This window comes from Ovis aries, chromosome 2 (assembly GCF_016772045.2).
Source record: "Ovis aries strain OAR_USU_Benz2616 breed Rambouillet chromosome 2, ARS-UI_Ramb_v3.0, whole genome shotgun sequence".
Taxonomy (NCBI): domain Eukaryota; kingdom Metazoa; phylum Chordata; class Mammalia; order Artiodactyla; family Bovidae; genus Ovis; species Ovis aries.
In genome coordinates, this window is record NC_056055.1 from 202,825,851 (window position 1) to 202,850,781 (window position 24,931).

The 24,931-nt window shown below is 42.5% G+C and overlaps 1 protein-coding gene across 1 annotated transcript in view; it reads left to right on the top strand.

The window, feature by feature from the left end:
• The first annotated feature begins 12,825 nt into the window (after positions 1–12,825).
• Positions 12,826–24,931, top strand: part of SGO2 (shugoshin 2) — a 29,594-nt gene continuing 17,488 nt past the window's right edge. Inside the window, exons 1-3 of the mRNA XM_012142023.4 lie at positions 12,826–12,931; positions 22,101–22,235; positions 24,383–24,558. Coding sequence (XP_011997413.1) covers positions 22,103–22,235; positions 24,383–24,558 — 309 coding nt within the window. The 5' untranslated portion in view covers positions 12,826–12,931; positions 22,101–22,102. The remainder of the gene's footprint in view (positions 12,932–22,100; positions 22,236–24,382; positions 24,559–24,931) is intronic.

The following is a 24,931-nucleotide window of genomic DNA, read 5'->3' on the forward strand; positions in this document are numbered from 1 at the left end:
GGCAGGTCTTACAAGGAACCCAAGCATTAGGAAAGCCTTTGGGTGACTATTCCCTCCACCAGCTCTTCCAGAAGTAAAGGACAATCCTAGCTCTGATGCACAGGAGCTTGAGGAGAAGGGAGATAGGAAGAGCCTGAGTCACAGACCTGATCAGACTCAAGACTATCCTCCTCTTCTGGCTCTTCCTGGAATGGGAAAGATAGGGACTTGTCATGTTTGAGAAGTAAATAACTTTATGTTCATCCTTCAGGAAAAGATTCCCAAACCATAAGCAACCCTCTTCCTCCAAGCCAGGACAAAGTATTGGAAAGAGAATGAGGGGTCTAGTTGCTCCTTTATTTGCAAAACCTGAGTGAATTGCATTGTTTTTCTTTTAAAAATTTCTGGTGCAGAGGGCAGGTGCGTGTGTGCTAAGTCACTTCAGTTGTGTCTGATTCTGCATCCCTGTGGACCGTAGCCTGCCAGGGTCCTCTGTCTGTGGGGTTCTCCAGCAGGAATATGGAAGTGGGTTGCCATGCCCTCCTCCAGGGGATCTTCCTGATCCAGGGATCTAACCTGCATCTCTAAAGTCTCTTGCATTGGCAGGTGGCTTTTTTACCAGTAGCATCACCACACTTCTATCAAAATAACGCTAGGGGTAGAATTCCTGAATAGCCAAGATAATAGCAGCCATTGCAGCGTAAATCTGAACTCATTGTCCATAAAACTGAACACAAAATAGATAACAAAACTGCACAAAACCCATGTCATCTGCATAACTAAAAGAGAATGCCCAAACTTCAGATTATCTGGAAGTAGAAAAATAAACACCAAATCTCAGCAAGCTGTGCCCCTTCTCCTGCTGCAAACTTACACAGAAATAAGGAACAGTACAGAGAAAATGCATAGAAGAGAAGACTACTGGTGGTTATATGATTGGTCTAAGATAACCACAAAAAGGAGAAAGTCCACTTTTGTGCTAAGATACGGGGAAAGAACCCTGGTAAATCAAAACACTTGCATATGTTTTTAAAAAGTAAAGATGGACGTACTTCAAGGGGACAGTGTGTAAAACCCTTGCTTCTGAAATAGAAGGTAAAAAAGGAATGGAGAGGCCCCTTTTGGAATCTGGTGAAGAAGAAAAGAAGCAAAAGGAAATTTTAGGGTCAAGTAAAAAAAAGAGATCTGTGAAAATATGTAATCATTAGCCCATAAGTCCATGAGCTTCCCTGGTGGCTCAGATGGTAAAGAGTTCACCTGCCATGCAGGAGACCTGGTTTTGATCCCTGGGTTGGGAAGATCTCCTGGAGAAGGAAATGGCAACCCACTCCAATATTCTTACCTGGAGAATTCCATGGACAGAGAAGCCTGGTGGGCTACAGTCCATGGAGTCTCAAAGAGTAGGACACGACTGAGCAACTAACACTTTCACTTTAGCCCATATCACTCATACACACGTGCATAGACACATAAGAACCATCCAATAAGAAAAAACTTTCAAAAATCTTTGAAATGAATAGATGACAACTGAGTAAATATACACAAAATGTTACAAGAAGAAAACAGAAAACAAGACAACTTCAACTAATAAAAAGTGCTCCCCCCTGGAAAAAAAAACTACCCCAAAGCAGAAAAGAAAAAAAAAAAAACTACAACAGAAACTCCAAAGAGAATTAAATATCCACCTTGAAATGATCTCCGGTGACCTCAGCCTGCGATGGCTTGGAGCGGGACTTGGGTTCCCAGTCAGAGATTAAGGCTGGGTCACCGTGGTAAGAGCACCAAATCTTAGCCGATAGGCCAGCGGTCAGTAACAAGGGCCCTGGTCCTTCAGCTTTGGAGAAAAGAATTCCCACAAAGATGGACAGTAGTGAAACAAGTACAATATTTATTTGGAGGCAGAGTATACAGTATTTGTGGATAGAAACACAGGTGGACTCAGAGGGAGAGTTGCTGAGTCGTACCCTCATGGCATTTTAAGTTACTGTTATGGGGCATTTCTCCCGGGGTTTCTTTTGGCTAATCATTTCTATTTGCCTTGTTCACAATCCATGTTTAGCATGTCTCAGGATTCTCTCATGTGTGTGCACATATCTCTTAGCCAAGATGAATTCTACTGCAAAGGCCTATGGGTAGAGCATCCCTTGACATCACTTCTCTTTGACTTCCAAGGGGCCTTTCTGTTCACCTGTGGTCAGTGAGGTCTCCTGTCTTTGAGAATGAGAAATATGTGTTTTGTGAGTTTAAAAAATTATGTGTTGTCCTTTAACTGAGAAAAGTATTTCATATTTGCTTTAAGGGTGAATGTAGCAAAGTTTTCTATAGCCAACTGTTATGATAAATATTTAGCTACTTATGGCTCCTGCCTTGGCTGAGAAAATTTTGATTTGATGACGCTATTTGTTTGAGATTATTTACATTCATTGTCTACATTTTTACTTTGGGAGAAATCTGCAATCCACAGTATTTACCTTTTCCCTCTCAAATTCTACAGGGCTTTAGTCAGCCGGAAACCCAGTTTGAAACCAGCGCTTTTTATATTTATTTCTATAACTAATTGTATCTTAAGAGTTCCTAACTTTGTATAATGGTTGATTTGATAACAGCTGAGAGTTTTAGGCACAAACTCTTTCCTTTCATTCTGTTAGAGAAACTGTTTACAGAGATGGGAAAGTTTTGGTTCTTGTTTAATGTCCCTGACCTTAGTTTTTACTAAATTAAGGCATCAAACTGTTTTAAATGTAGAGATGACCTTTTAAGGAAGCAAATGTTTTAAATAAAATGATAGTTAATAGTCCTACTTTTGTATGAATTTGAAAGCTTACAAAGCTCTTTTGCTTTCATACTCATCTATGTCTATGACATCAGGCCTTTCATCTTTTCTTCCAGCTTCAGAGGAAGAGGCAACCCTTCAGCCTATGGCATAGCATCCATGGAAGTCTGCTTCATCACGACTCACTCCTTTCCTGTCATCTGTTCTCTCTTTCTACTGACCTTTCCTCCAGCCTACACAAAGAACACAAACCATCCCTCTACCCTGGGTACCCTGGAGCTATTGTCACTTCTCTCTTCATCCTCAAAGAATCGTTTCCTCTCTCATCTCTGCATCCTCTGTGCTGCATCCTTACTGTTAACCTCTGAGGCTGTTTGCACTCATATCTCCAGTTGCAAAAGACAAAGTGGCTGTGTCCTCTTTGAAATGAGCTCCTCCATGAGGCCTATGTCTCCTCCTCCTCCCCTTCACTGCCTTTTTTGTTGCCCTTTCATCTTTCCTCCCTGTGTTGATGCTCACCAGGATTCTATCTTCTACCCTCCTTGTGCTTACACATACTCTCCCTCCTTAACTGACTCCAACGATTTCTATAACTGTTAACTGCTGACTCCCAAATCCAGACATCTCTTCTAGGCTCCGTGTTTTATACCTGTGTGTCTGCTGGACATTTCTACTTGGATAGTTAACCCAAAGGGACTTGAAAACAGCAGAATTCATTGTTTTCCACAACTGCTATTCCTTTGCATTTGCAGTGAGGAGCAGAAGGGAGAAGGAGTATAGATAAGGAAGTGTGGGGACAGAGACCTCTTGAGATCCAGGGAAATGTCTGCGTGGAGAGAACACTGGAGATGTGGGCTTCAGGGCCCCCACATTGTTGGACTGTACATGTGAATATAAGTCTGTTGGTAAAGCTAGTGACCACAACAGCTGACTTTGCAAACCTTCCCCAAACCTCTAGTTTGTATGGTTTGGATCTGTCCATGGGATTCTCCAGGTAAGGATACTGGAGTGGGTTGCCTTTTCCTTCTCCAGAGGATATTCCCAACCCAGGGATCAAACCTACGTTTCTTACATCTCCTGCGTTGGCAGGCAGGTTCTTTACTAGTGCCACCTGGGAAACCCCAAGTGTTAGTTGCTCAGTCATGTCTGACTCTTTGCGACCCCATGGACTGTAGCCTCCCAGGCTCCTCTGTCCATGGAGTTCTCCAGGCAAGAATACTGGAGTGAGTGATCATTCCCTTCTCCAGGGAATCTTCCCAACCCAGAAACTGAATCCAGGTCTCCTGCACTGCAGGCAGATCCTTTACTGTCTGAGCCACTAGGGAAGCCTTTATCACTGGAAGTCTTTTTTTTTTTTTTTTTTTTTTTTATTATTCTAGACAGGTCACTTGTTTCTCAAAAACCTTTAAGGACTCCAAAATTTCTGTTATATGAATTTTAAAATGGTTAACTTGATCCTCAAAGAAACCTATGATCTGCTCCCAAAAGTTTTCTTTCTTTCTTTATTACCACTTCTTTTCTCCTGAGTTATGATCCAACCAAAATGACTTGCTGGACTGACATGTGCCACACTTTTCCTTTTTACATTCTTTATTGATATTACTATTTTGCTCCCATATAATTATCTTTCCTCTGGCTTCATATGTTCAGTTTGAGCCTATATTCAAAGACCATCTGCTCCATGGTCCTCTGAATTATAAGTAATTTTCGTTTCTCTTCCCCTTTTCTATCTCTTTTATGCCATTATAATTGTTTACTTTATTATGGTAATTGCTATGCATATCTTATGTCCTTTTTTGTTGTTCTTGTTTAGTCCCTAAGTCATGTCTGACCTTTTGTGACCCCCATGGACTGTAGCCTGTCAGACTCCTCTGTCTAGGGGATTCTCCAGGCAAGAATACTGGAGTGGATTGCCATTTCCTTCTCCATGGAAGTCTTGAATAAAGAAATGTTTGAAGCTTTTTGGAGTTTCCTGTGGAGGCACAGTATAGAGGTTGGGAAGAAGATACTGCCCTCACCACTCCCTCTCTCTCAATATGGCCCAGCATGTGGATTAGCGAGGTGTAGGTGAAAGAGGTGCAGTGAGAGCTACTGCTAGAGGCTATGCAGCTGGACAAATGGTAGCCCAACATAACCCCTGAGTAGTTTGTCCTTACTCAGGGAAGCCTCCTTCCATGTATACACATACCCAGATCAGAAAGAAGAATGCTTGGTATTCCTATTCCATATTCCCTGTCCTTCCTTGGGTTTCCCTGGTGGTTTAGACAGTAAAGAATCCTCCTGCAATGCAGGATACCTAGGTTTGATCCCTGGGTTGGGAAGATCCCCTTAAGAAGGAAACAGCTACCCACTCCAGTAATCTGGCCTGGAGAATCCCATGGACAGAGGAGCCTAGGGGGCCACCGTCCATGGGGTCGCAAATACTCAGGCATGACTGAGTGACTTTCAATCACTCACTCTGTTCTTGCCTAAACCAAAGAAATAGTTTAAAATCACCTCCAGCCTCTACTTATGGAAATGTATGGGAATGGATAATCTTCGCATTGTACCCATTCACCTCTACCTCTAGTATAATGCCAAAAGGGACTCCCAAAAAATGTATACTGAAGAAAAAGGAGGCTGGCAAGCAGGTGGCCTGGTGAAATTCACATGATGGACATCATCCCTCGAAACCAAAGTGGCAGATGACAAGTCAGTTTTGCTCTTTCAGAAAGAGGCTTAGGCCAGACTGCCTGGGTTTAAATGCCAGCTGCACTACAGACTAAACTTTACAGAAGTTACTTATATATTCTGTGCCTCAGTTTCCTCAACCATAAAAAGGAAATAATAATAACTACACATGCGATCATTATGAGAATTTAAAAGGCATATAAAGGGCTTGACATAGGGCTTACTGCTGCTACTGCTAAGTCATTTCAGTCATGTCCGACTCTGTGTGACCCCATAGACAGCAGCCCACCAGGCTCCCCCGTCCCTGGGATTCTCCAGGCAAGAACACTGGAGTGGGTTGCCATTTCCTTCTCCAATGCATGAAAGTGAAAAGTGAAAGGGAAGTTGCTCAGTCATGTCTGACTCTTCGCAACCCCATGGACCGCAGCCTACCAGGCTCCTCTGTCCATGGGATTTTCCAGGCAAGAGGGCTGGAGTGGGGTGCCATCGCCTTCTCCGTGACATAGGGCTTAGGAAATGGTAAGCACTTGATAAATGTTATCTGCTGCTGTTGTAATTATTACCTGTCCCTCACCTGGCACAGCAGGAAGTCTTTTCATTAATGAGGATAGAAATAGTGATTGTAGTAAGGTAGTAGGAGAAGGCAATGGCACCCTACTCCAGTACTCTTGCCTGGAAAATCCCATGGACGGAGGAGGCTGGTAGGCTGCAGTCCGTGGGGTCGCTAAGAGTTGGACACGGCTGGGAAATGGCAACCCACTCCAGTGTTCTTGCCTGGAGAATCCCAGGGATGGGGGAGCCTGGTGGGCTGCTGTCTATGGGGTCGCACAGAGTCGGACACGACTAAAGTAACTTAGCTTAGCAGTAAGGTAGTACCAAATATTGAAACAACCTTTTGTCATGCTTTTGGCTACCCAGTTCAAAATGCCCTTCTAAGTCTAGCTGGGAGGCAGAGATGGCCTATCACTAAAAACCTAACAGTGCCCGATACAGGTTGCATGTTCAGGACTCCCTTGCAGGTAGCGTTTGTAGTCTGAGATCCAAGCTGGACCAATCAGGTACACTCAACCCAGGCCTAGCAACAGGAGCTAGTGAAGCCAAGTGGCAGGTATAGGGAGCACTGCAATACAGTATGCCCACTTTTCTCAGAGGTAGTGGAAGCAATGGTCCCAACAGCAGCGTGCAAGGCCACAGCTGGCCATGCAGGATCAGCAGCATCCTCACAGGCTGTGACTGTGGGTAAGTCTTGTCTGCTGCCAAGAGCCCTTGTTCCTGCCTGTTTTCCAACCTTGTAGCTGTATCCTCTCCAGAAATGCTTTAAATAACCCAGTGTCCTTTACTGCTTCTATCAGCTTAGGTTAATTTTTCAACCTGCCAGACTGATAAAGACTATCAGATCAGATAGCTTAATAAAATGTACATACATTATTTCTACCGTTATTGGCTTATTGATTTGCAGTGTGCTCCTGTTCAGGGACTGTTTTTCTTAGATGATTTTTGTTTTAGTAATGCTGAGATGTTTAAGAGGATTGTTTATTGTTGTTGTTTGGTAGGAAGCTTTCCTCTTCTCCCTTTCCCTCTGTCTTCTTTTTTGGTGTGTGTCGGGTGGAGGGCAGGGGAGGGTTTCAGTACAATCAAATTCTAATGGACTGGAATCTACTCTTAGGAAGAGAAAATCAGGCAATCAATGAGTATGAAAATTGAAATAGAGGGAGAGGAGGAAAATCAGTGCCCTCTGCATAAAGTACCACAACACAACTGTGAGCTCATTTAACTGGTTTATTTTATGGATAGGAACTTGCAACAAAGGACCCAAAGGTAATGTGTGTTCAAGATACAACTAACTGTATCTTCACACTCCTAGTCCAGGGCTTATGGTTCTACCTACTTGTCTCCATCCAAGAGGCAAATGACCTAAAAGCAAGGTAAAAGTGAAAGTATTAGCTGCTCAGTCATATCCGACTCTTTGTGACCCTATGGACTATACTGTCCATGGAATTCTCCAGGCAAGAATACTGGCGTGGTTTCCATTTCCTTTTCCAGAGGATCTTCCCAACCAAGGGAGCAAACCCAGATTTCCCACATTGCAGGCAGATTCTTTACCATCTGAGCCACCAGGGAAGCCCCTAAAACAAGCTAAGATCAGGTTAAATTCAGCCCTTTCAATTATACTTTTTGACTTTATGGTTGTGTACGATAAGAATTTGGGCTTCCCAGGTGGTGCTAGTGATAAAGAACCTGCCTGCAAATGCAGGAGACAGATGTGGATTCGATCCCTGGGTCAGGAAGATCCCCTGGAAGAGGGCATGGCAACCCACTCCAGTATTCTTGCCTGGAGAATCCACTGGACAGAGGAGCTTGGCAGGTTACAGTCCATAGGGTCACAAAGAGTTGGACACAACTGAAGTGATTTAGCATGCACACACATAAGTTAAATTTTGAAGAGCTTTTTGTAGTTTACAAAGTGTTTGGTTCATTATGTTCCCTGAACTGTGAAATAAGGTACATATAAGGAGAAGGCAATGGCACCCCACTCCAGTACTCTTGCCTGGAAAATCCCAAGGACGGAGGAGCCTGGTAGGCTGCAGTCCATGGGGTCGCTAAGAGTCGGACATGACTGAGTGGCTTCCCTTTCACTTTTCACTTTCATGCATTGAAGAAGGAAATGGCAACCCATTCCAGTGTTCTTGCCTGGAGAATCCCAGGGACAGGGGAGCCTGGTGGGCTGCCGTCTATGGGGTCGCACAGAGTCGGACACAACTGAAACAACTTAGCAGCAGCAGCAGCAACATATATTAAGCATTTAATGTGTCAAGTATTTTGGACTCTTTTGTTGACTGTGAGGGCTACTCCATTTCTTCTAAGGGATTTTTGCCCACAGTAGTAGATATAATGGTCATCTGAATTAAACTCACCCATTCTAGTCCATTTTAGTTCACTTATTCCTAAAATGTCAATGTTCATTCTTGGCATCTCCTGATTGACCACTTCCAGTTTACCCTGATTCATAGACCTAACACTCCAGGTTCCTATGCAATATTGTTCTTTCCAGCACTGCGCATTACTTCCATCGCCAGTCACATCCACAACCGGGTGTTGTTTTTGCTTTGGCTCTCTCTCTTCATTTTTTCTGGAGTTATTTTTCCACTCTTCTCCAGTAGCATACTGGGTACCTTCTGACCTGGGGAGTTCATCTTTCAGTGTCCTATCTTTTTGCCTTTTCATACTGTTCATGGGGTTCTCAAGGCAAAAATACTGAAGTGGTTTGCCATTGCCTTCTCCAGTGGACTATGTTTTATCAGAACTCTCCACCATGACCCATCTATCTTGGGTGGCCCTACACAACATGGCTCATAGTTTCATTGAGTTAGACAAAACTGTGATCTATATGACCAGTTTGGTTAGTTTTCTGTGATTGTGGTTTTCATTCTGTCTGCTCTCTGATGGATAAGGATAAGGAGCTTGTGGAAGCTTCCTGACGGGAGGGACTGCCTGTGAGGGAATCTGGGTCTTATTCTGATAAGTGGGGCCATGGGCAGGGGAATCTGGGTCTTGTTCTGATGGGCAGGGTCAGAGAATGATCTCTCTTCCTTTCCAAGGCAAACCATTCAATATCACAGTAATCCAAGTCTATGCCCCACCCACTAATGCTGAAGAAGCTGAAGTTGAATGGTTCTGTGATGACGTACAAGAACTTCTACAACTAACACCAAAAAAAGATGTCCTTTTAATCATAGGAGACTGGAATGCAAAGTAGGAAGTCAAGAAACACCTGGAGTAACAGGCAAATTTGGCCTTGGAGTACAAAATGAAGAAGAGTAAAGGCTAATAAAATTTTGCCATGAGAACGTACTGGTCATAACAAGCACCCTATTCCAACAACACAAGAGAAGACTCTACGCAGGGACATCACCAGATGGTCAATTCCAAAATCAGATTGATTATATTCTTTGAAGCAAATCATATTGATTATATTCTTTGCACCAAAGATGGAGAAGCTCTATACAGTCAGCAAAAACAAGACCGGGAGCTGACTGTGCCTCAGATCATGAACTCCTTATTGCCAAATTCAGACTTAAATTGAAGAAAGTATGGAAAACCACTAAACCATTCAGGTATGACCCAAATCAAATCCCTTATGATTATACAGTGGAAGTGACAAATCAATTCAAGAGATTAGATCTGATACAGTGCCTGAAGAACTATGGATGGAGGAGAAGGTGGTGATTAAAACCATCCTCAAGAAATAGAAATGCAAAAAGGCAAAATAGTTGTCTGAGGAGGCCTTACAAATAGTTGAGAAAAGAAGTGAAAGGCAAAGGAGAAAAGGAAAGATATACCCATCTGATGCAGAGTTCCAAAGAATAGCAAGGAGAAAAGCCTTCCTAAGTGATCAATGCAAAGAAATAGCAGAAAACAATAGGATGGGAAAGACTAGGGATCTCTTCAAGAAAATTGGAGATACCACGGGAACATTTCATTCAAAGTTGGGGATAATAAAGGGCAGAAACAGTATGGGCTGGACAGAAACAGTATGGGCCGAACAGAAGCAGAAGATACTAAGAAGAGGTGACAAGAATACACAGAAGAACTATACAAAAGACATCTTAATGAGCCAGATAACCACGATGGTGTGATCACTCACCTAGAGCAAGACATCCTGGAGTGCAAAGTCAAGTGGGCCTTGGGAAGCATCACTACGAACAAAGCTAGTCGAAGTTATGGAATTCCAGCTGAGCTATTTCAGAGCTTAAAAGATGATGCTGTGAAAGTGCTGCACTCAATATGCCAGCAAATTTGGAAAACTTAGCAGTGGCTACAGGACTGGAAAAGGTCAGTTTTCATTCCAATCCAAAGAAAGGCAATGCCAAAGAAGCTCAAATTATCACACAATTACACTCATCTCACAGGCTAGCAAAGTAATGCTCAAAATTATCCAAGCTAGGCTTCACCAGTACATGAACCAAGGACTTCCAGATGTTCAATCAAGCTGGATTTAGAAAAGGCAGAGGAACCAGAGATCAAATTGCCAATATCTGTTGGATCATCAAAAAAGCAAGAGAGTTCCAGTTCTATTTCTGCTTTATTGACTATGCCAAAGCCTTTGACTGTGTGGATCACAACAGACTGTGGGAAATTCTTAAAGAGATTGGAAAACCAGACCACCTTAACTGCCTCCTGAGAAATGTGTATGAAGGTCAAGAAGCAACAATTAGAACCAGACATGGATCAACAGACTAGTTCCAAATTGGAAAAGGAGTACCTCAAGGCTGTATATTGTCACCCTGCTTATTTAACTTATATGCAAAGTACATCATGCTAAATGCCAGACTATGAAGCACACACTGGAATCTAGATTGCATGGAGAAGTATCAATAACCTCAGATATGCAGATGACACCACCCTTACAGCAGAAAGTGAAGTGGAACTAAAGACCCTCTTGATGAAAATGAAAGAGGAGAGGGAAAAAGCTAACTTAGTTCAAAAAGCTAAGATCATGCACCCAGTCACATCACTTCATGGCAAATAGGTGAGGAAACAATGGAAACAGATTTTATTTTCTTGGCCTCCAAAATCACTGCAGATGGTGACTGCAGCCATGAAATCTAAAGACACTTGCTCCTTGAAAGAAAAGCTATGACCAACCTAGACAGCATGTTAAAAGGAGAGACATTACTTTACCAACAAAGGTCCATCTAGTCAAAGCTATGGTTTTTCCAGTAGTCACATATGGATGTGAGAGTAGGATTGAAGAATTTATGCTTTCGAACTGTGGTGTTGGAGAAGACTCTTGAGCATCCTTTGGACTTCGAGGAGATCAAACCAGTCAATCATAAAGGAAATCAGTTGTGATTATTCATTGGAAGGACTGATGCTGAAGCTTCAATTCTTTGGCCACCTAATGAGAAGATCTGACTCATTAGAAAAGACCCTAATGCTGGGAAAGATTGAAGGCAGGAGAGAAGAGGACAACAGAGGATGAGATGGTTGGATGGTGTGAATTTGAGCAAGCTCTGGGAATTGGTGATGGACAAGGAAGCCTGGCGTGCTGCAGTCCATTGAGTCACAAAGAGTCAGACATGACTGAGCGACTGAATTGAACTGACTTGAATGTGTCAAGCTGAGTACACAAGACATAGTGCTAGTTAAACCCTAGATATGCAGAGATTTCTATAATCAATTTCATTTTAAACCACTATTATTGGAGTTTTTACTATAGTATACACTGTAATTTTAGCAGGTGGCCAGTCAGTAAATGCTTTTCTGCTTACAGAAGACTCAGCTGGATATCTTTGGAGACTGATCTTGAAATATATTAAAGATCTAATTCAAAACCATTATTTGCATAATTTATCTAGATTCTATAAAGTAAATGAAAAGTTGTGAGTCTCAAATGTTTCCAAATGAACAAAATATTGACATGGCTATAAGGCTGACTACATCACTGTATAATTAACTAGTAAAACCTAGATTCAACCAACTATTTTCATTTTCAAACTAATACAATACAAAGAGAAAGTTTTATTCTCTGTATAGTTTTTCCAGATTATGAAAGTCACTCGTGAAAGGAAACTAAGCTAATTCACCTGGAACATAAAGTGAATAATACATATTCTTGTGTCATTGTGAATAACGGAAAATGCCCTTCTTGTATATTTAGCTAAAACAAACCATTAGTATAAGAACTAAGTATTAATGAGATCCAGGCAATGGCACCCCACTCCAGTACTCTTGCCTGGAAAATCCCATGGGTAGAGGAGCCTGGTAGGCTGCAGTCCATGGGGTCGCTAAGAGTTGGACATGACTGAGCAACTTCACTTTCACTTTCATGCATTGGAGAAGGAAATGGCAACCCACTCCAGTATTCTTGCCTGGAGAATCCCAGGGACGGCGGAGCCTGGTGGGCTGCCATCTATGGGGTAGCACAGAGTCAGACACGACTGAAGTGACTTAGCAGTAGCAGCAGCATTTCAAATTTCTTTGCTGCATTCCCCTCAAAAAGTTAAAAGAAAAAATGGAGAGGGCTTTTAAGTGGAAACTAAATAACCCTGTTGGGGTCATACTGCAAAGATGCAGAACTGGTAAAATGTGGGCAGGCAGTTTTACAGTAGTGTCAGAAACAACGAAAACTTTCCAACAGGCTTCAGGTGGCTGCCAAGCCTTTTAAATATCTGATTGAAAAACCTAGTTTTGTCAAAGAGGAGTTTCCTTTTTCTTAAACGCATTAGGAGACAGCGAACAGTACCAGCTCAGCGTCCAAGGAAGCCCTTTGCACCCATGCTGGGTGGGCCCTGGCTTGCCTGGCCTCGTCCCCTTCAGTCGCTCACGACGAGGTCCCACCCCTTTCACGTCCCACTTCCTGGTAACCAAGCTGCTTTGCGCCTCCTTCTCAGGACCTGATTGGCTGGTGCGGCGAACGCTAACGGTTACGGAGTTTAAACCCAAGCCCTGGCCGCGAACGCCGGGCTTCGGGAGCTGGGTGCTGGTTCCCCCGACCCTGAAAAAGCGGTAAGTTAGTGGCCTATGACATTTGATGTGAGTCCCCCCGTCTGGCGTTATCCATTCCTTTCCCTAGCCGAACCACTGTGCGCTGCCTTCCGCGGTCTCTGGTCTGCCGAGCCGCCCGCGGCCCCGCCCACTCCGGTCGCAGGATCCGCGACTTAAGCTCCGTAGCCGAGGGGCTTCTTCTTGGGAAAGGCGCTGGGTCGTATCTGAGTGGCTGCCGCGTGTCCTGGGGAATTGAGCGCTCTGTTCTGTGAGGAGGCGAGCCGACAAGCCAGCTCCTGGCAGGAAGGGATTTCTGTCCTTATGACTGCTCTACTGCTTTTAGAACAATATCTGGCTCACTGTGAGCTCTCAGTAAACAGGCTGAATGACTGTTAAGAGACTGCTTACCCGGGTTCTCGGAGGAGCCCTCTCCTTTGGAGCGCTGATTTAGAAGGGAGGCTGACTGAAGGCGAAGGGGTGATAGAAGACTGGAAGAGCTTAGAACTTGAACTGGGTAGGGTCTTGCCGTACAGGTAGGATTTCGCTAGGCAGTATGGACTGTGATTTTTCTACATGAGGAATTAAACTCGGGAGAGTTGGGTGTGGAACCGAGTAGCTCTGCTTTAAAGATAGCCGAGATGCTAGCCAGAGAAATAATACATAGGTAATGTTAGTGAGAGCTGCGTGCTATGTCCAATACTAGGCACTGTATATGCATTGGCTCATTAAGTGCCTACAGTGAGATGCCCCTATTTATATTTTTAATGGTCTAAGTCTGGAAATTGAGACTTGGAGATGCTAGGATCACATAGCTATGAAATATTAGGACTGCGGCAGTAAATGTCAGAACTGGAAACCATCTAACCACTATTTTTAATACAGTCAGTGATCCATCCTGGTTCTGAATCTGCTCATTCAACCAACTGAATCAGTGATGGAAAAAATTGGGGGAAATTCCAGAAAGTTCCTGAAAGCAAAGTTTGATTTTACCAATTGCTGAGCAAATATTTCAGTTCAGTTCAGTCGTTCAGTGGTGTCCGATTCTTTGCAACCCCATGGAGTGCAGCACGCCAGGCTTCACTATCCATCACCAACTCCCGGAGCTTGCTCAAACTCATGTCTGTCTAGTCGGTGATGACATCCAACCATCTCATCCTCTGTACTCCCCTTCTCTTCCTGACTTCAGTCTTTCCAGCATCAGGGTCTTTTCCAAGGAGTCAGTTCTTTGCATCAGGAAGCCAAAGTATTGGATCTTCAGCTTCAGCATCAGTGCTTCCAATGAATATTAAGGACTGATTTCCTTTAGGATTGACTGGTTTGATCGCCTTGCAGTCCAAGGGACTTCTCCAACACCACAGCTCAAAAGCATTAATTCTTCGGCGCTCAGCTTTCTTTAATAGTCGAACTCTCACATCCATACATGACTACTGGAAAAACCATAGCTTTGACTAGACGGACCATTGTCAGCAAAGTAATGTCTCTGCTTTTTAATATGCCGTCTAGGTTGGTCATAGCTTTTCTTCCAAGGAGCAAGTGTCTTTTAATTTCATGACTGCGGTCACCATCGGCAGTGTTTTGGAGCCCAAAAATAGTCTCTCACGGTTTCCATTGTTTCCCCGTCTATTTGCCATGAAGTGATGCAACTGGATGCTATGATCTTAGTTTTTAAATGTTGAGTTTTAAACTAACTTTTTCCCTCTCCTCTTTCACTTTCATCAAGAGGCTCTTAAGTTCAACTTCGCTTTCTGCTGTAAGGGTGGTGTCATTTGCATATCTGAGGTTATTGATACTTCTCCATGCAATCTAAATTCCAGCTTGTGTGTCATAGTCTGGCATTTAGCGTGATGTACTTTGCATATAAGTTAAATAAGTAGGGTGACAATATCCAGTCTTGACATAATCCTTTCCCAGTTTGAACCAGTCCATTGTTCCATGTCTGGTTCTAATTGTTGCTTCTTGACCTGCATACACATTTCTCAGGAGGCAGTTAAGGTGGTCTGGTTTTCCGATCTCTAAGAATTTTCCACAGTCTGTTGTGATCCACACAGTTAGAGGCTTTGGTATGGTCAATAAAGCAGAAATAGATGTTTTTCTGGAACTCTCTTGCTTTTTTCATGATCTAACAGATGTTGGCAATGTGATCTCTGGTTCCTCTGGCTTTTCTAAATCCAGCTTGAAAATCTGGAAGTTCTCAGATGAAGTATTGCTGAAGCCTGGCTTGGAGAATTTTGAGCATTACTTTGCTAGCTTGTGAGATGAGTGCAATTGTGCAGTAGTTTGAGCATTCTTTGGCATTGCCTTTCTTTGGGATTGGAATGAAAACTGACCTTTTCCAGTCCTGTAACCACCACTGAGTTTTCCAAATTTGCTGGCATATTGAGTGCAGCACTTTCACAGCATCATCTTTTAGGATTTGAAAAAACTCAGCTGGAATTCCATCACCTCCACTAGCTTTGTTCGTAGTGATGCTTCATGAGGCCCACTTGATTTCAGACTCCAGGATGTCTTGCTCTAGGTGAGTGATCACACCATCGTGATTATCTGGGTCATAAGATCTTTTTTTGTATAGTTCTTCTGTGTATTCTTGTCACCTCTTCTTAGTATCTTCTGCTTCTGTTAGGCCCATACCGTTTTTTTGTCCTTTATTGTGCCCAACTTTGCATGAAATGTTCCCTTGGTATCTCTAATTTTCTTGAAGAGATCCCTAGGCCTTCCCATTCTATTGTTTTCCTCTATTTCTTTGCGTTGATCACTGAGGAAGGCTTTCTTATCTCTCCGTGCTATTCTTTGGAACCCTGCATTCAGATGGGTATATCTTTCCTTTTCTCCTTTGCCTTTCACTTCTCTTCTTCTCTTGGCTGTTTGTAAGACCTCCTCAGACAACCATTTTGCCTTTTTGCTTTTCTTTTTCTTGAGGATGGTCGCAATCACTGCCTCCTGTACAATATCATGAACCTCTGTCCATAGTTCTTCATGCACTCTGTCTATCAGATCTAATCCCTTGAATTGATATGTCACTTCCACTATATAATCGTAAGGGATTTTATTTAGGTCATACCTGAATGGTCAGTCCATTCTGAAGGAGATCAGCCCTGGGATTTCTTTGGAAGGAATGATGTTCAAGCTGAAGCTCCAGTACTTTGGCCACCTCATGCGAAGAGTTGACTCATTGGAAAAGACTCTGATGCTGGGAGGGATTGGGGGCAGGAGGAGAAGGGGACGACAGAGGATGAGATGGCTGGATGGCATCACTGACCAGATGGACATGAGTCTGAGTGAACTCTGGGAGTTGGTGATGGACAGGGAGGCCTGGCGTGCTGTGGTTCATGGGGTTGCAAAGTCGGACACGACTGAGCGACTGAACTGAACTGAACTGAACTGAATGGTCTAGTGATTCTCCTTCTTTCTTCAAATTAAGTCTGAATTTGGCAATAAGGAGTTCATGATCTGAGCCACAGTAAGCTCCCAGTCTTGTTTTTGCTGACTGTATAGAGCTTCTCCATCTTTGGCTGCAAAGAATATAATCAGTCCGATTTCGGTGTTGACCATCTGGTGATGTCCATGTGTAAAGTCTTCTCTTATGTTGGAAGAGGGTGTTTGCTATGACCAGTGTGTTCTCTTGGCAAAACTCTATTAGCCTTTGCCCTGCTTCATTCTGTACTCCAAGGTCAAATTTGCCTATTATTCCACGTATCTCTGACTTCCTACTTGCATTCCAGTCCCCTATAATGAAAAGGACATCTTTTTTTTTGGTGTTAGTTCTAGAAGGCCTTGTAGATCATCACAGAATCGTTCAACTTCAGCTTCTGCAGCATTACTGGTTGGGGCATAGACTTGGATTAGTTGATATTGAATGGTTTGCCTTGGAAACGAACAGAAATCATTCTGTCGTTTTTGAGATTGCATCTAAGGACTGCATTTCGTACTATTTTGTTGACTATGAGGGCTACTCCATTTCTTCTAAGGGATTCTTGCCCACAGTGGTAGATATAATGGTCATCTGAGTTAAATTCACCCATTCCAGTCCATTTTAGTTCACTTATTCCTAAAATCTCAATGTTCACTCCTGCCATCTCATGTTTGACCACTTCCAATTTGCCTTGATTCTTGGACCTAACATTCCAGGTTCCTATGCAATATTGATCTTTACAGCATCAGACTTTACTTCCATCACCAGTCACATCCACCACTGGGTGTTGTTTTTGCTTTGGCTCTGTCTCTTCATTCTTTCTGGTAGTATTTCTCCACTGATCTCCAGTAGCATATTGGGCACCTACCAACCTGGGGAGTTCATCTTTCAGTGTCCTATCTTTTGCCTTTTCATACTGTTCATGGGATTCTCAAGGCAAGAATACTGAAGTGGTTTGCCATTGCTTTCTCCAATGGACCACGTTTTATCAGAACTCTCCATCATGACCCGTCCATCTTGGGTGGCCCTACATGGCATGGCTCACAGTTTCATTGAGTTAGACAAGGCTGTGGTGCATGTGATCAGATTGTTTAGTTTTCTGTGATTGTGGTTTTCATTCTGTCTGCCCTCTGATAGAGAAGGATGAGAGGCTTATGGCAGCTTTCTGATGGGAGAGACTGACTGATGGGGAAACTGGGTCTTGTTCTAATGTTGTGGGGCCATGCTCAGTAAATCTTTAATCCAATTTTCAACTGATGGACTGGGCTGTGTTCCCTCCCTGTTATTTGACCTGAGGCCAAACTATGGTAGAGGTAATGAAGATAATGGTGACCTCCTTCAAAAGGTCCCATGCACGCACTGCTGCACTCAGTGCCCCCAGCCCTGCAGCAGGCCACCACCGACCCACACCTCCCCTGAGACTCCTGGACACTTAGGGGCAAGTCTGGGTCAGTATCTTGTGAGGTCACTGCCCCTTTCTCCTGGGTCCTGGTGCACACAAGGTTTTGTTTGTGCCCTCCAAGAGTCTGTTTCCCCAGTCCTGTGTAAGTTCTGGTGGCTCTATGGTAGAGTTAATGGTGACCTCCTCCAAGAGGGCTTATGCCATACCCAGGTCTACTGCACCCAGATCCCCTCCCCCTCCAGCAGTCCACTGCTGACCCGTACCTCCTCAGGAGACATTCAAACACAGTTCTGTCTCAGTCTCTTTGGGATCTCTGGGTCCTGGTGCGCATAAGGTTTGAGCCCTCTAAGCGTCTCTGGCGGGTATGGGATTTGATTCTAAATGCGATTTCACCCCTCCTACCATCTTGCTGAGGCTTCTCCTTTGCCCTTGGATGTGGAGTGGCGCTGGAGCGGCAGCTGCAGTGGTGCTGAAGTGACTTTGAGGAAATACCCCACGTCCAAGGGCAAAGGAGCAACTGTTTACATAACATATTGCGCTTACTACGATTTAAATATAAATGCTATGTAAAATTATATTGTGCTTACTACGATTTAGCAAAGGAGTAAAGATATAAACATCTGAATGCAGAGTTCCAAAGAATAGCAAGAGATAAGAAAGCCTTCCTCAGCCATCAATGCAAAGAAATAGAGGAAAACAACAAAATGGGAAAGACTAGAGATCTCTTCAAGAAAATTAGAGATACCAAGGGAACATTTCAAGCAAAGATGGGCTCGATAAAGGACAGAAATGGTATGGACCTAACAGAAGCAGAAGATATTAAGAAGAGATGGCAAGAATACAGAGAAGAACTGTACAAAAAAATCTTCACGACCAAGATAATCACAATGGTATGATCACTCACCTAGAGGCAGACATCCTGGAATGTGAAGCCAAGGGGGCCTTAGAAAGCATCACTACAAACAAAGCTAGTGGAGGTGATGGCATTCCAGTTGAGCTATTTCAAATCCTAAAAAATGATGCTGTGAAAGTGCTGCACTCAATATGCCAGCAAATTTGGAAAACTCAGCAGTGGCCACAGGACTGGAAAAGGTCAGTTTTCATTCCAATCCCAAAGAAAGGCCATGCCAAAGAATGCTCAGACTACTGCACGTTGCACTCATCTCACATGCTAGTAAAGTGATGTTCAGAATTCTGCAGGCCAGGCTTCAGCAATATGTGAACCGTGAACTTCCAGATGTTCAAGCTGGTTTTAGAAAAGGCAGAGGAACCAGAGATCAAATTGCCAACATCCACTGGATCATCAAAAAAGCAAGAGAGTTCAAAAAAAAACTTCGGCTTTATTGACTATGCCAAAGCCTTTGACTGTGTGGATCACAATAAACTGTGGAAAATTCTGAAAGAGATGGGAATACAGACCACCTGACCTGCCTCTTGAGAAACCTATATGCAGGTCAGGAAGCAGCAGTTAGAACTGGACATGGAACAACAGACTGGTTCCAAATAGGAAAAGCAGTACATCAAGGCTGTATATTGTCACCCTGCTTATTTAACTTCTATGCAGAGTACATCATGAGAAACACTGAGCTGGAAGAAGCACCAGCTGGAATCAAGATTTCTGGGAGAAATATCAATAACCTCACATATGCAGATGATACCAGTCTTATGGAAGAAAGTGAAGAGGATTTAAAAACCCTCTTGATGAGAGTGAAAGAGGAGAGTGAAAAAGTTGGCTTAAAGCTCAACATTCAGAAAACGAAGATCATGGCATCTGGTCCCATCACTTCATGGGAAATAGATAGGGAAACAGTGGAAACAGTGTCAGATTTTATTTTGGGGGGGGCTTCAAACTCACTGCAGATGGTGATTGCAGCCATGAAATTAAAAGATGCTTACTCCTTGGAAGGAAAGTTATGACCATCCTAAATAGCATATTGAAAAGCAGAGACATTACTTTGCCGACTAAGGTCCGTCTAGTCAAGGCTATGGTTTTTCCAGTGGTCATGTATGATGCGAGACTTGGACTGTGAAGAAAGCTGAGTGCCGAAGAAGTGATGCTTTTGAACTGTGGTGTTGGAGAAGACTTTTGAGAGTCCTTTGGACTGCAGGAGATCCAACCAGTCCATCCTAAAGGAGATCAGTCCTGGGATTTCTTTGGAAGGAATGATGCTAAAGCTGAAGTTCCAGTACTTTGGCCACCTCATGTGAAGAGTTGACCCATTGGAAAAACGCTGATGCTGGGAGGGATTGGGGGCAGGAGGAAAAGGGGACAACAGAGGATGAGATGGCTGGATGGCATCACCAACTCGATAGACGTGAGTTTGAGTGAACTCCGGGAGTTGGTGATGGACAGGGAGGCCTGGCGTGCTGCAATTCATGGGGTCGCAAAGAGTCAGAGACGACTGAGCTACTGAACTGAAATGAACTACGATTTAGGGCTTCCCTGGTGGCTCAGATGGTAAAGCGTCTGCCTACAATGCAGGAGACCCAAGTTCAATCCCTGGGTCAGGTAGATCCTCTGGAGAAGGAAATGCCACCCCACTCCAATACTCTTGCCTGGAAAATCCCACGGATGGAGGAGCCTGGTAGGCTACAGTCTGTGGGGTTGAAAAGAGTCAGATACGGCTGAATAACTTCACTTTCACTTTCTTTCTTTCATACTACGATTTACAGTGTATTAGGTATTATGAGTAATATAAAGATAATATAAACTATACAGAAGGATTAATGTAGGTCATATGTAAACGTTATGCCATTTTATATAAGGAACTTGAGCATAATGGATTTTGGTATCTGTGGGGTCCTAGAACAAGTACTCTGCAGGTACCAAGGAATGACTGTACCTCAATCTCTGTATGGTAAGTCACCCTAGAATGGGTACTTCAATACAGAGACATGAAGCTGAAGAATACCAGGCATATACTAGTAGCAATTAGATCTTGGTGCCCACTGTGGCTTGAGAAGAATGGACAAGGGGGAGAAAAAGAGGAGTTTAAATTATAGAAATGGGAAGAAGAGTAGATGGTGAAGAGTTTTAGATTCTGTAGATTAATAAACTGTACTGAGGGCAGGAGTGGAAGTAGGGTTGGAAAGAAGCTATTGAAATAATTCAGGTGAGACTTGTTAGTACCTGAATCTAGGTTGATAGCAGTGGAGATACTTAAAAGTAGTCAGAGTCTAAATGAATTGTGAAGGTAGATTGGGATGTGGGGGATTTTTGACCAAGCAACTGGAAGGACAGAGTTGAAGCTCTGAGTGGGGCATGCTTGGGCAGGCCAAGTTTGATATCCTGTTTTAGTTATCCAAGTGGAGTTGTGGAGTAGATAATGATATTAATCCAGGGAAGTTTAGGAAAGAGTTCCAGACAGAGGACATAAATTTTGAAGTTCTTACATCTAGGTGGTATTTTAAACCGTGACTATGAATTCACTGCAAGAGTGAGGGTAGATAAAGAAATCCAAGAAGAGAACCTATTATAGCATAGGTATCTATAAAAGAGACTAAGAAGAAGCAACTAGTTAGCTAGAGGGGAAAAAAATAGCAGGAGTTTGTGGTGTTCTGGTAGCCAACAAAATACCATTTTTGAGGAGCAAGGATAAATTAACCACCCTTAATGCTGATGTTAAATCAAATTAGATGAGGATTGAGAACTGACCATTAGGTTAGCAGTATGAAGGTCATTAGAAACCTTGACAAAAGTCATTTTGTTGGAATAGAGTGAAAGCCTGAGTGAAGTAGAGTTACAAGAAGATTGGAAACTGACTATAGATACTTTTTGTTTTTAAGAGTTTTGCTGTAAAGGCTGCAGAAAATGGAATGCATGTCTGAGGATGAAGTGGGAACAGTCCCCATAGGTTTAGGTATATCTCTTCTGTTCATAGCTCCAAGGTTACACTTCTTACTTTGTGTCACAGTATAGTCTATGCCTACGTTCTGTAACTCTGCATTCCTGTGCAGCCTGATCCTGTTTTCTGTACCCAGTGCCTACCTTAGCTCCTGGCAGGCAGACATAATGATATAGGTTTGAGAGAAAAAACAAAGTCATTTACCTTTTTAGGATTCTACTTTTAAACCATTTTAAAATTACATTCATACTTTCAGATTTTATATGAAGGGTTCTGCAAATACTTACGCATGGCAACCCACTCTAGCACTCTTGCCTGGAAAATCGAGTACTTGCCTAGACAGAGGAGTGTGGTAGGCTACAGCCCACGGGGTCACAAAGAGTCAGACACCACTGAGTGACTTCACTTTCACTTGATGTACAAAGCATAGTATTTAAGTCATAATTTACTTCTTAGAGTGTATTTATCAGTTGCTGTTTTTCCCTTTATTAATTAATACTATGATTTTCTACTTCCTTTCTTTTTTTACTTCAGTGATGGAGTACTCAGCAATGGAAACTAGTTCAATTTTTCCTTCAGGAATTAAGAAACATGTGAAAGACAGAAGAATTTCAAAGACTACTAAGTTGAATGTTTCTCTTGCTTCAAAAATAAAAACAAAAATAATAAGTAAGTGTCATTTGTCTTAAAGTATACTCATATTTTTACTTTTTTCAACTCCTTTTATTTGGGGGTGCTTATGATGATTTACTGTCAGTCATGACAGCTGAATTTTCAGCAGTGAGGCTGGGGGATGGGTGGCCCAAGGCAGCTACCTCCTACACCGCAAAGAAAATGCCAAAGTGACATTTCTGAAAAAGAACTTGAAAAAAGTGATGGATTGTCCTGATAGGTTGTAGCATTTGGATGATGGGTAATCAAGGGGTGGCTGGACTATATAGTGTGCTGTAGTGGGTGAGTTTATATAACCAAAGCTCATCATGAGGGCACTGAGCACTTTGGAGATGGAGTTTCATGGATTCTGGAGCTAAGATGTTGGAAGGCAAAAAAAGAAGGTGAGGAAAGTTCCCCAGAATAAATTTGCATTACTTCAGAAAATTATCTCAATGATTCATCTTCATTTTAGCCTAATTGGGGGAGGATTCTTGCTACTGTAGCACATGTAGAAGGTAATTGTGCCTTGTGAAATAGCCAAGCCTCCTGAGTATCTTTAACTCATAGTTTTGATTCTTCCAAGGTCTCTAGGACCATCCTTTGTATCAAACCACTTTCTGTAGTGGCAGTTTCCTGTTCTCTTTGACAGGACCACTGCACACCCACTGTTATGAAGGAATACACTGAGTTTGAGGAATGTAACAGAAAAATGTTATTATCCTTTAGCTTCTACAAGTCCTGGACTGGTTCTAGTCTTATCGCCCTTTGATTTGTCAAAGGTGGCTGTCATCAGTGAGATATGTTATTGAATGAAAGTGAAAGTGAAATCGCTCAGTTGTGTCTGAATCTTTGCAACCCCACAGACGGTAGCCTACCAGGCTCCTCTGTCCATGGGATTTTCCAGGCAAGAATACTGGAGTGGGCTGCCATTTCCTTCTCCAAGGGACCTTCCCAACCCAGGGATCGAACCCAGGTCTCCTTCATTGCAGACAGATACTTTACCGTCTGAGAATAGTGGCATGTAAATCAAAATTGTGAAAATATAATTATGCTTTAGGTGTACTAAGGGAACACTGTGTAAGGTGAGCCTTACTAAGGAATTCACAATTAAATTTCTTTGTTTTGCTAAAAACAGGAAAGCATTCTGAATTAAATTATATTTACATAGTGCTTGTAAAGAGAAAGGATCAAGTATAGTATGCAATAGATGCATAGAAATAAGAGGGTATTTGAGGTAGGGCTAGAAGGCCCCACAGGGTTTAGATAATCTGTCCAACATTACCGTAAGTATGGCTCCCTTTCACTAGAGGTTTTGAAAAATGAACTTTGGGAGCATTAATGGGTTGAGTTCTGGAGCCACAGAAACTGACTAAAATTTTTACAGATTGGCCTAATTTCACAGATCCCCTAGTTTCTCTGGGACATCTTTAGTTACGGCTTCTCTATCCTGTCTCCTCATCAAAGATAGGATAGAGCAACAAGTAACAAAACTTAGATTTTGTGACTGATCTAATTATCTGGAATGCTGGAATACTGTGTCTATGGGCTTCCCTGGTAACTCAGCTGGTAAAGAATCTGCTTGCAATGCAGGAGACCCCGGTTCGATTCCTGGGTCAGGAAGTTCCCCTGGAAATGGGATAGGCTACCCATTCTAGGAGTCTTGGGCTTCCCTGGTGACTTAGTCAGTAAAGAATCTGTCTGCAGTGCGGGAGACCTTGGTTCGATACATGGGTTGGGAAGATTCCCTAGAGAAGGGCATAGCCACCTACTCCAGTATTCTTTCCTGGAGAATCCTCACGGACAGAGGAGCCTGGTGAGCTACATACAGTCCATGGGGTCAAAAAGAGTTGGACGCGACTGAACAGCTAAGCACAGCACAAACAGCACTGTGTCTATACTAGAGTCCTCTTATTCCTGACTCTCTATTCACAAACATTCTGCATTTCTCTAAACTTTTATTCATCTTGCATCTAGCTTTTATTTCTTCAGTTCCAAACTCTGGGTACATTTTTTTTCAAAACTACATTTGTGTTGTCATTCTCTTCTACCTTCAGCTAAAATTTACAAAGTGAAATCAGTTTTGTTCAAAATAGTTTTACTACGAAATATGAAAACATATTAAGAATTTCAGTATTAACTCTTACAATTTTTTTTTTTTACAGACAATTCTTCTATTTTCAAAATTTCTTTAAAGCATAACAACAGGGCATTAGCTCTAGCTCTTAGTAAAGAGAGAGAGAATTCTCGCATGATTACAACTGAAAAGATGCTATTGCAAAAAGAAGTGGATAAACTGAATTTTGAGAACACATTTCTTCGTCTAAAGCTAAATAATTTGGTATGGAAACTATATTGTGTTTGAATTCTGAAACTGTGTTATTATAGAAGCTCCAAAAATATTTTTTAAATATGCAATTAGTGTAAAAAAGTTACTGAAAGATTGTGCTATATTAATGGACAAAAAATGGGTAATGAAATAGGTGTCTTGAATCTACATTCTGAATGTGTACTTGCTGCTCTTCAAACTAGTATAATACCTTGATCAACATTTGATTGCTTATCATAAGCAAAACTTGATACATTAATATATTTTAAGAAGATTGGATCAATGCAATATGTAAAGCAATTATCCATCAGTTAAATACATTTTAAAAAATTTTTAAAAAGAAGAAGAAGATTGGTATGTTTTCTCCAGTGAATTGAAAGGAGGG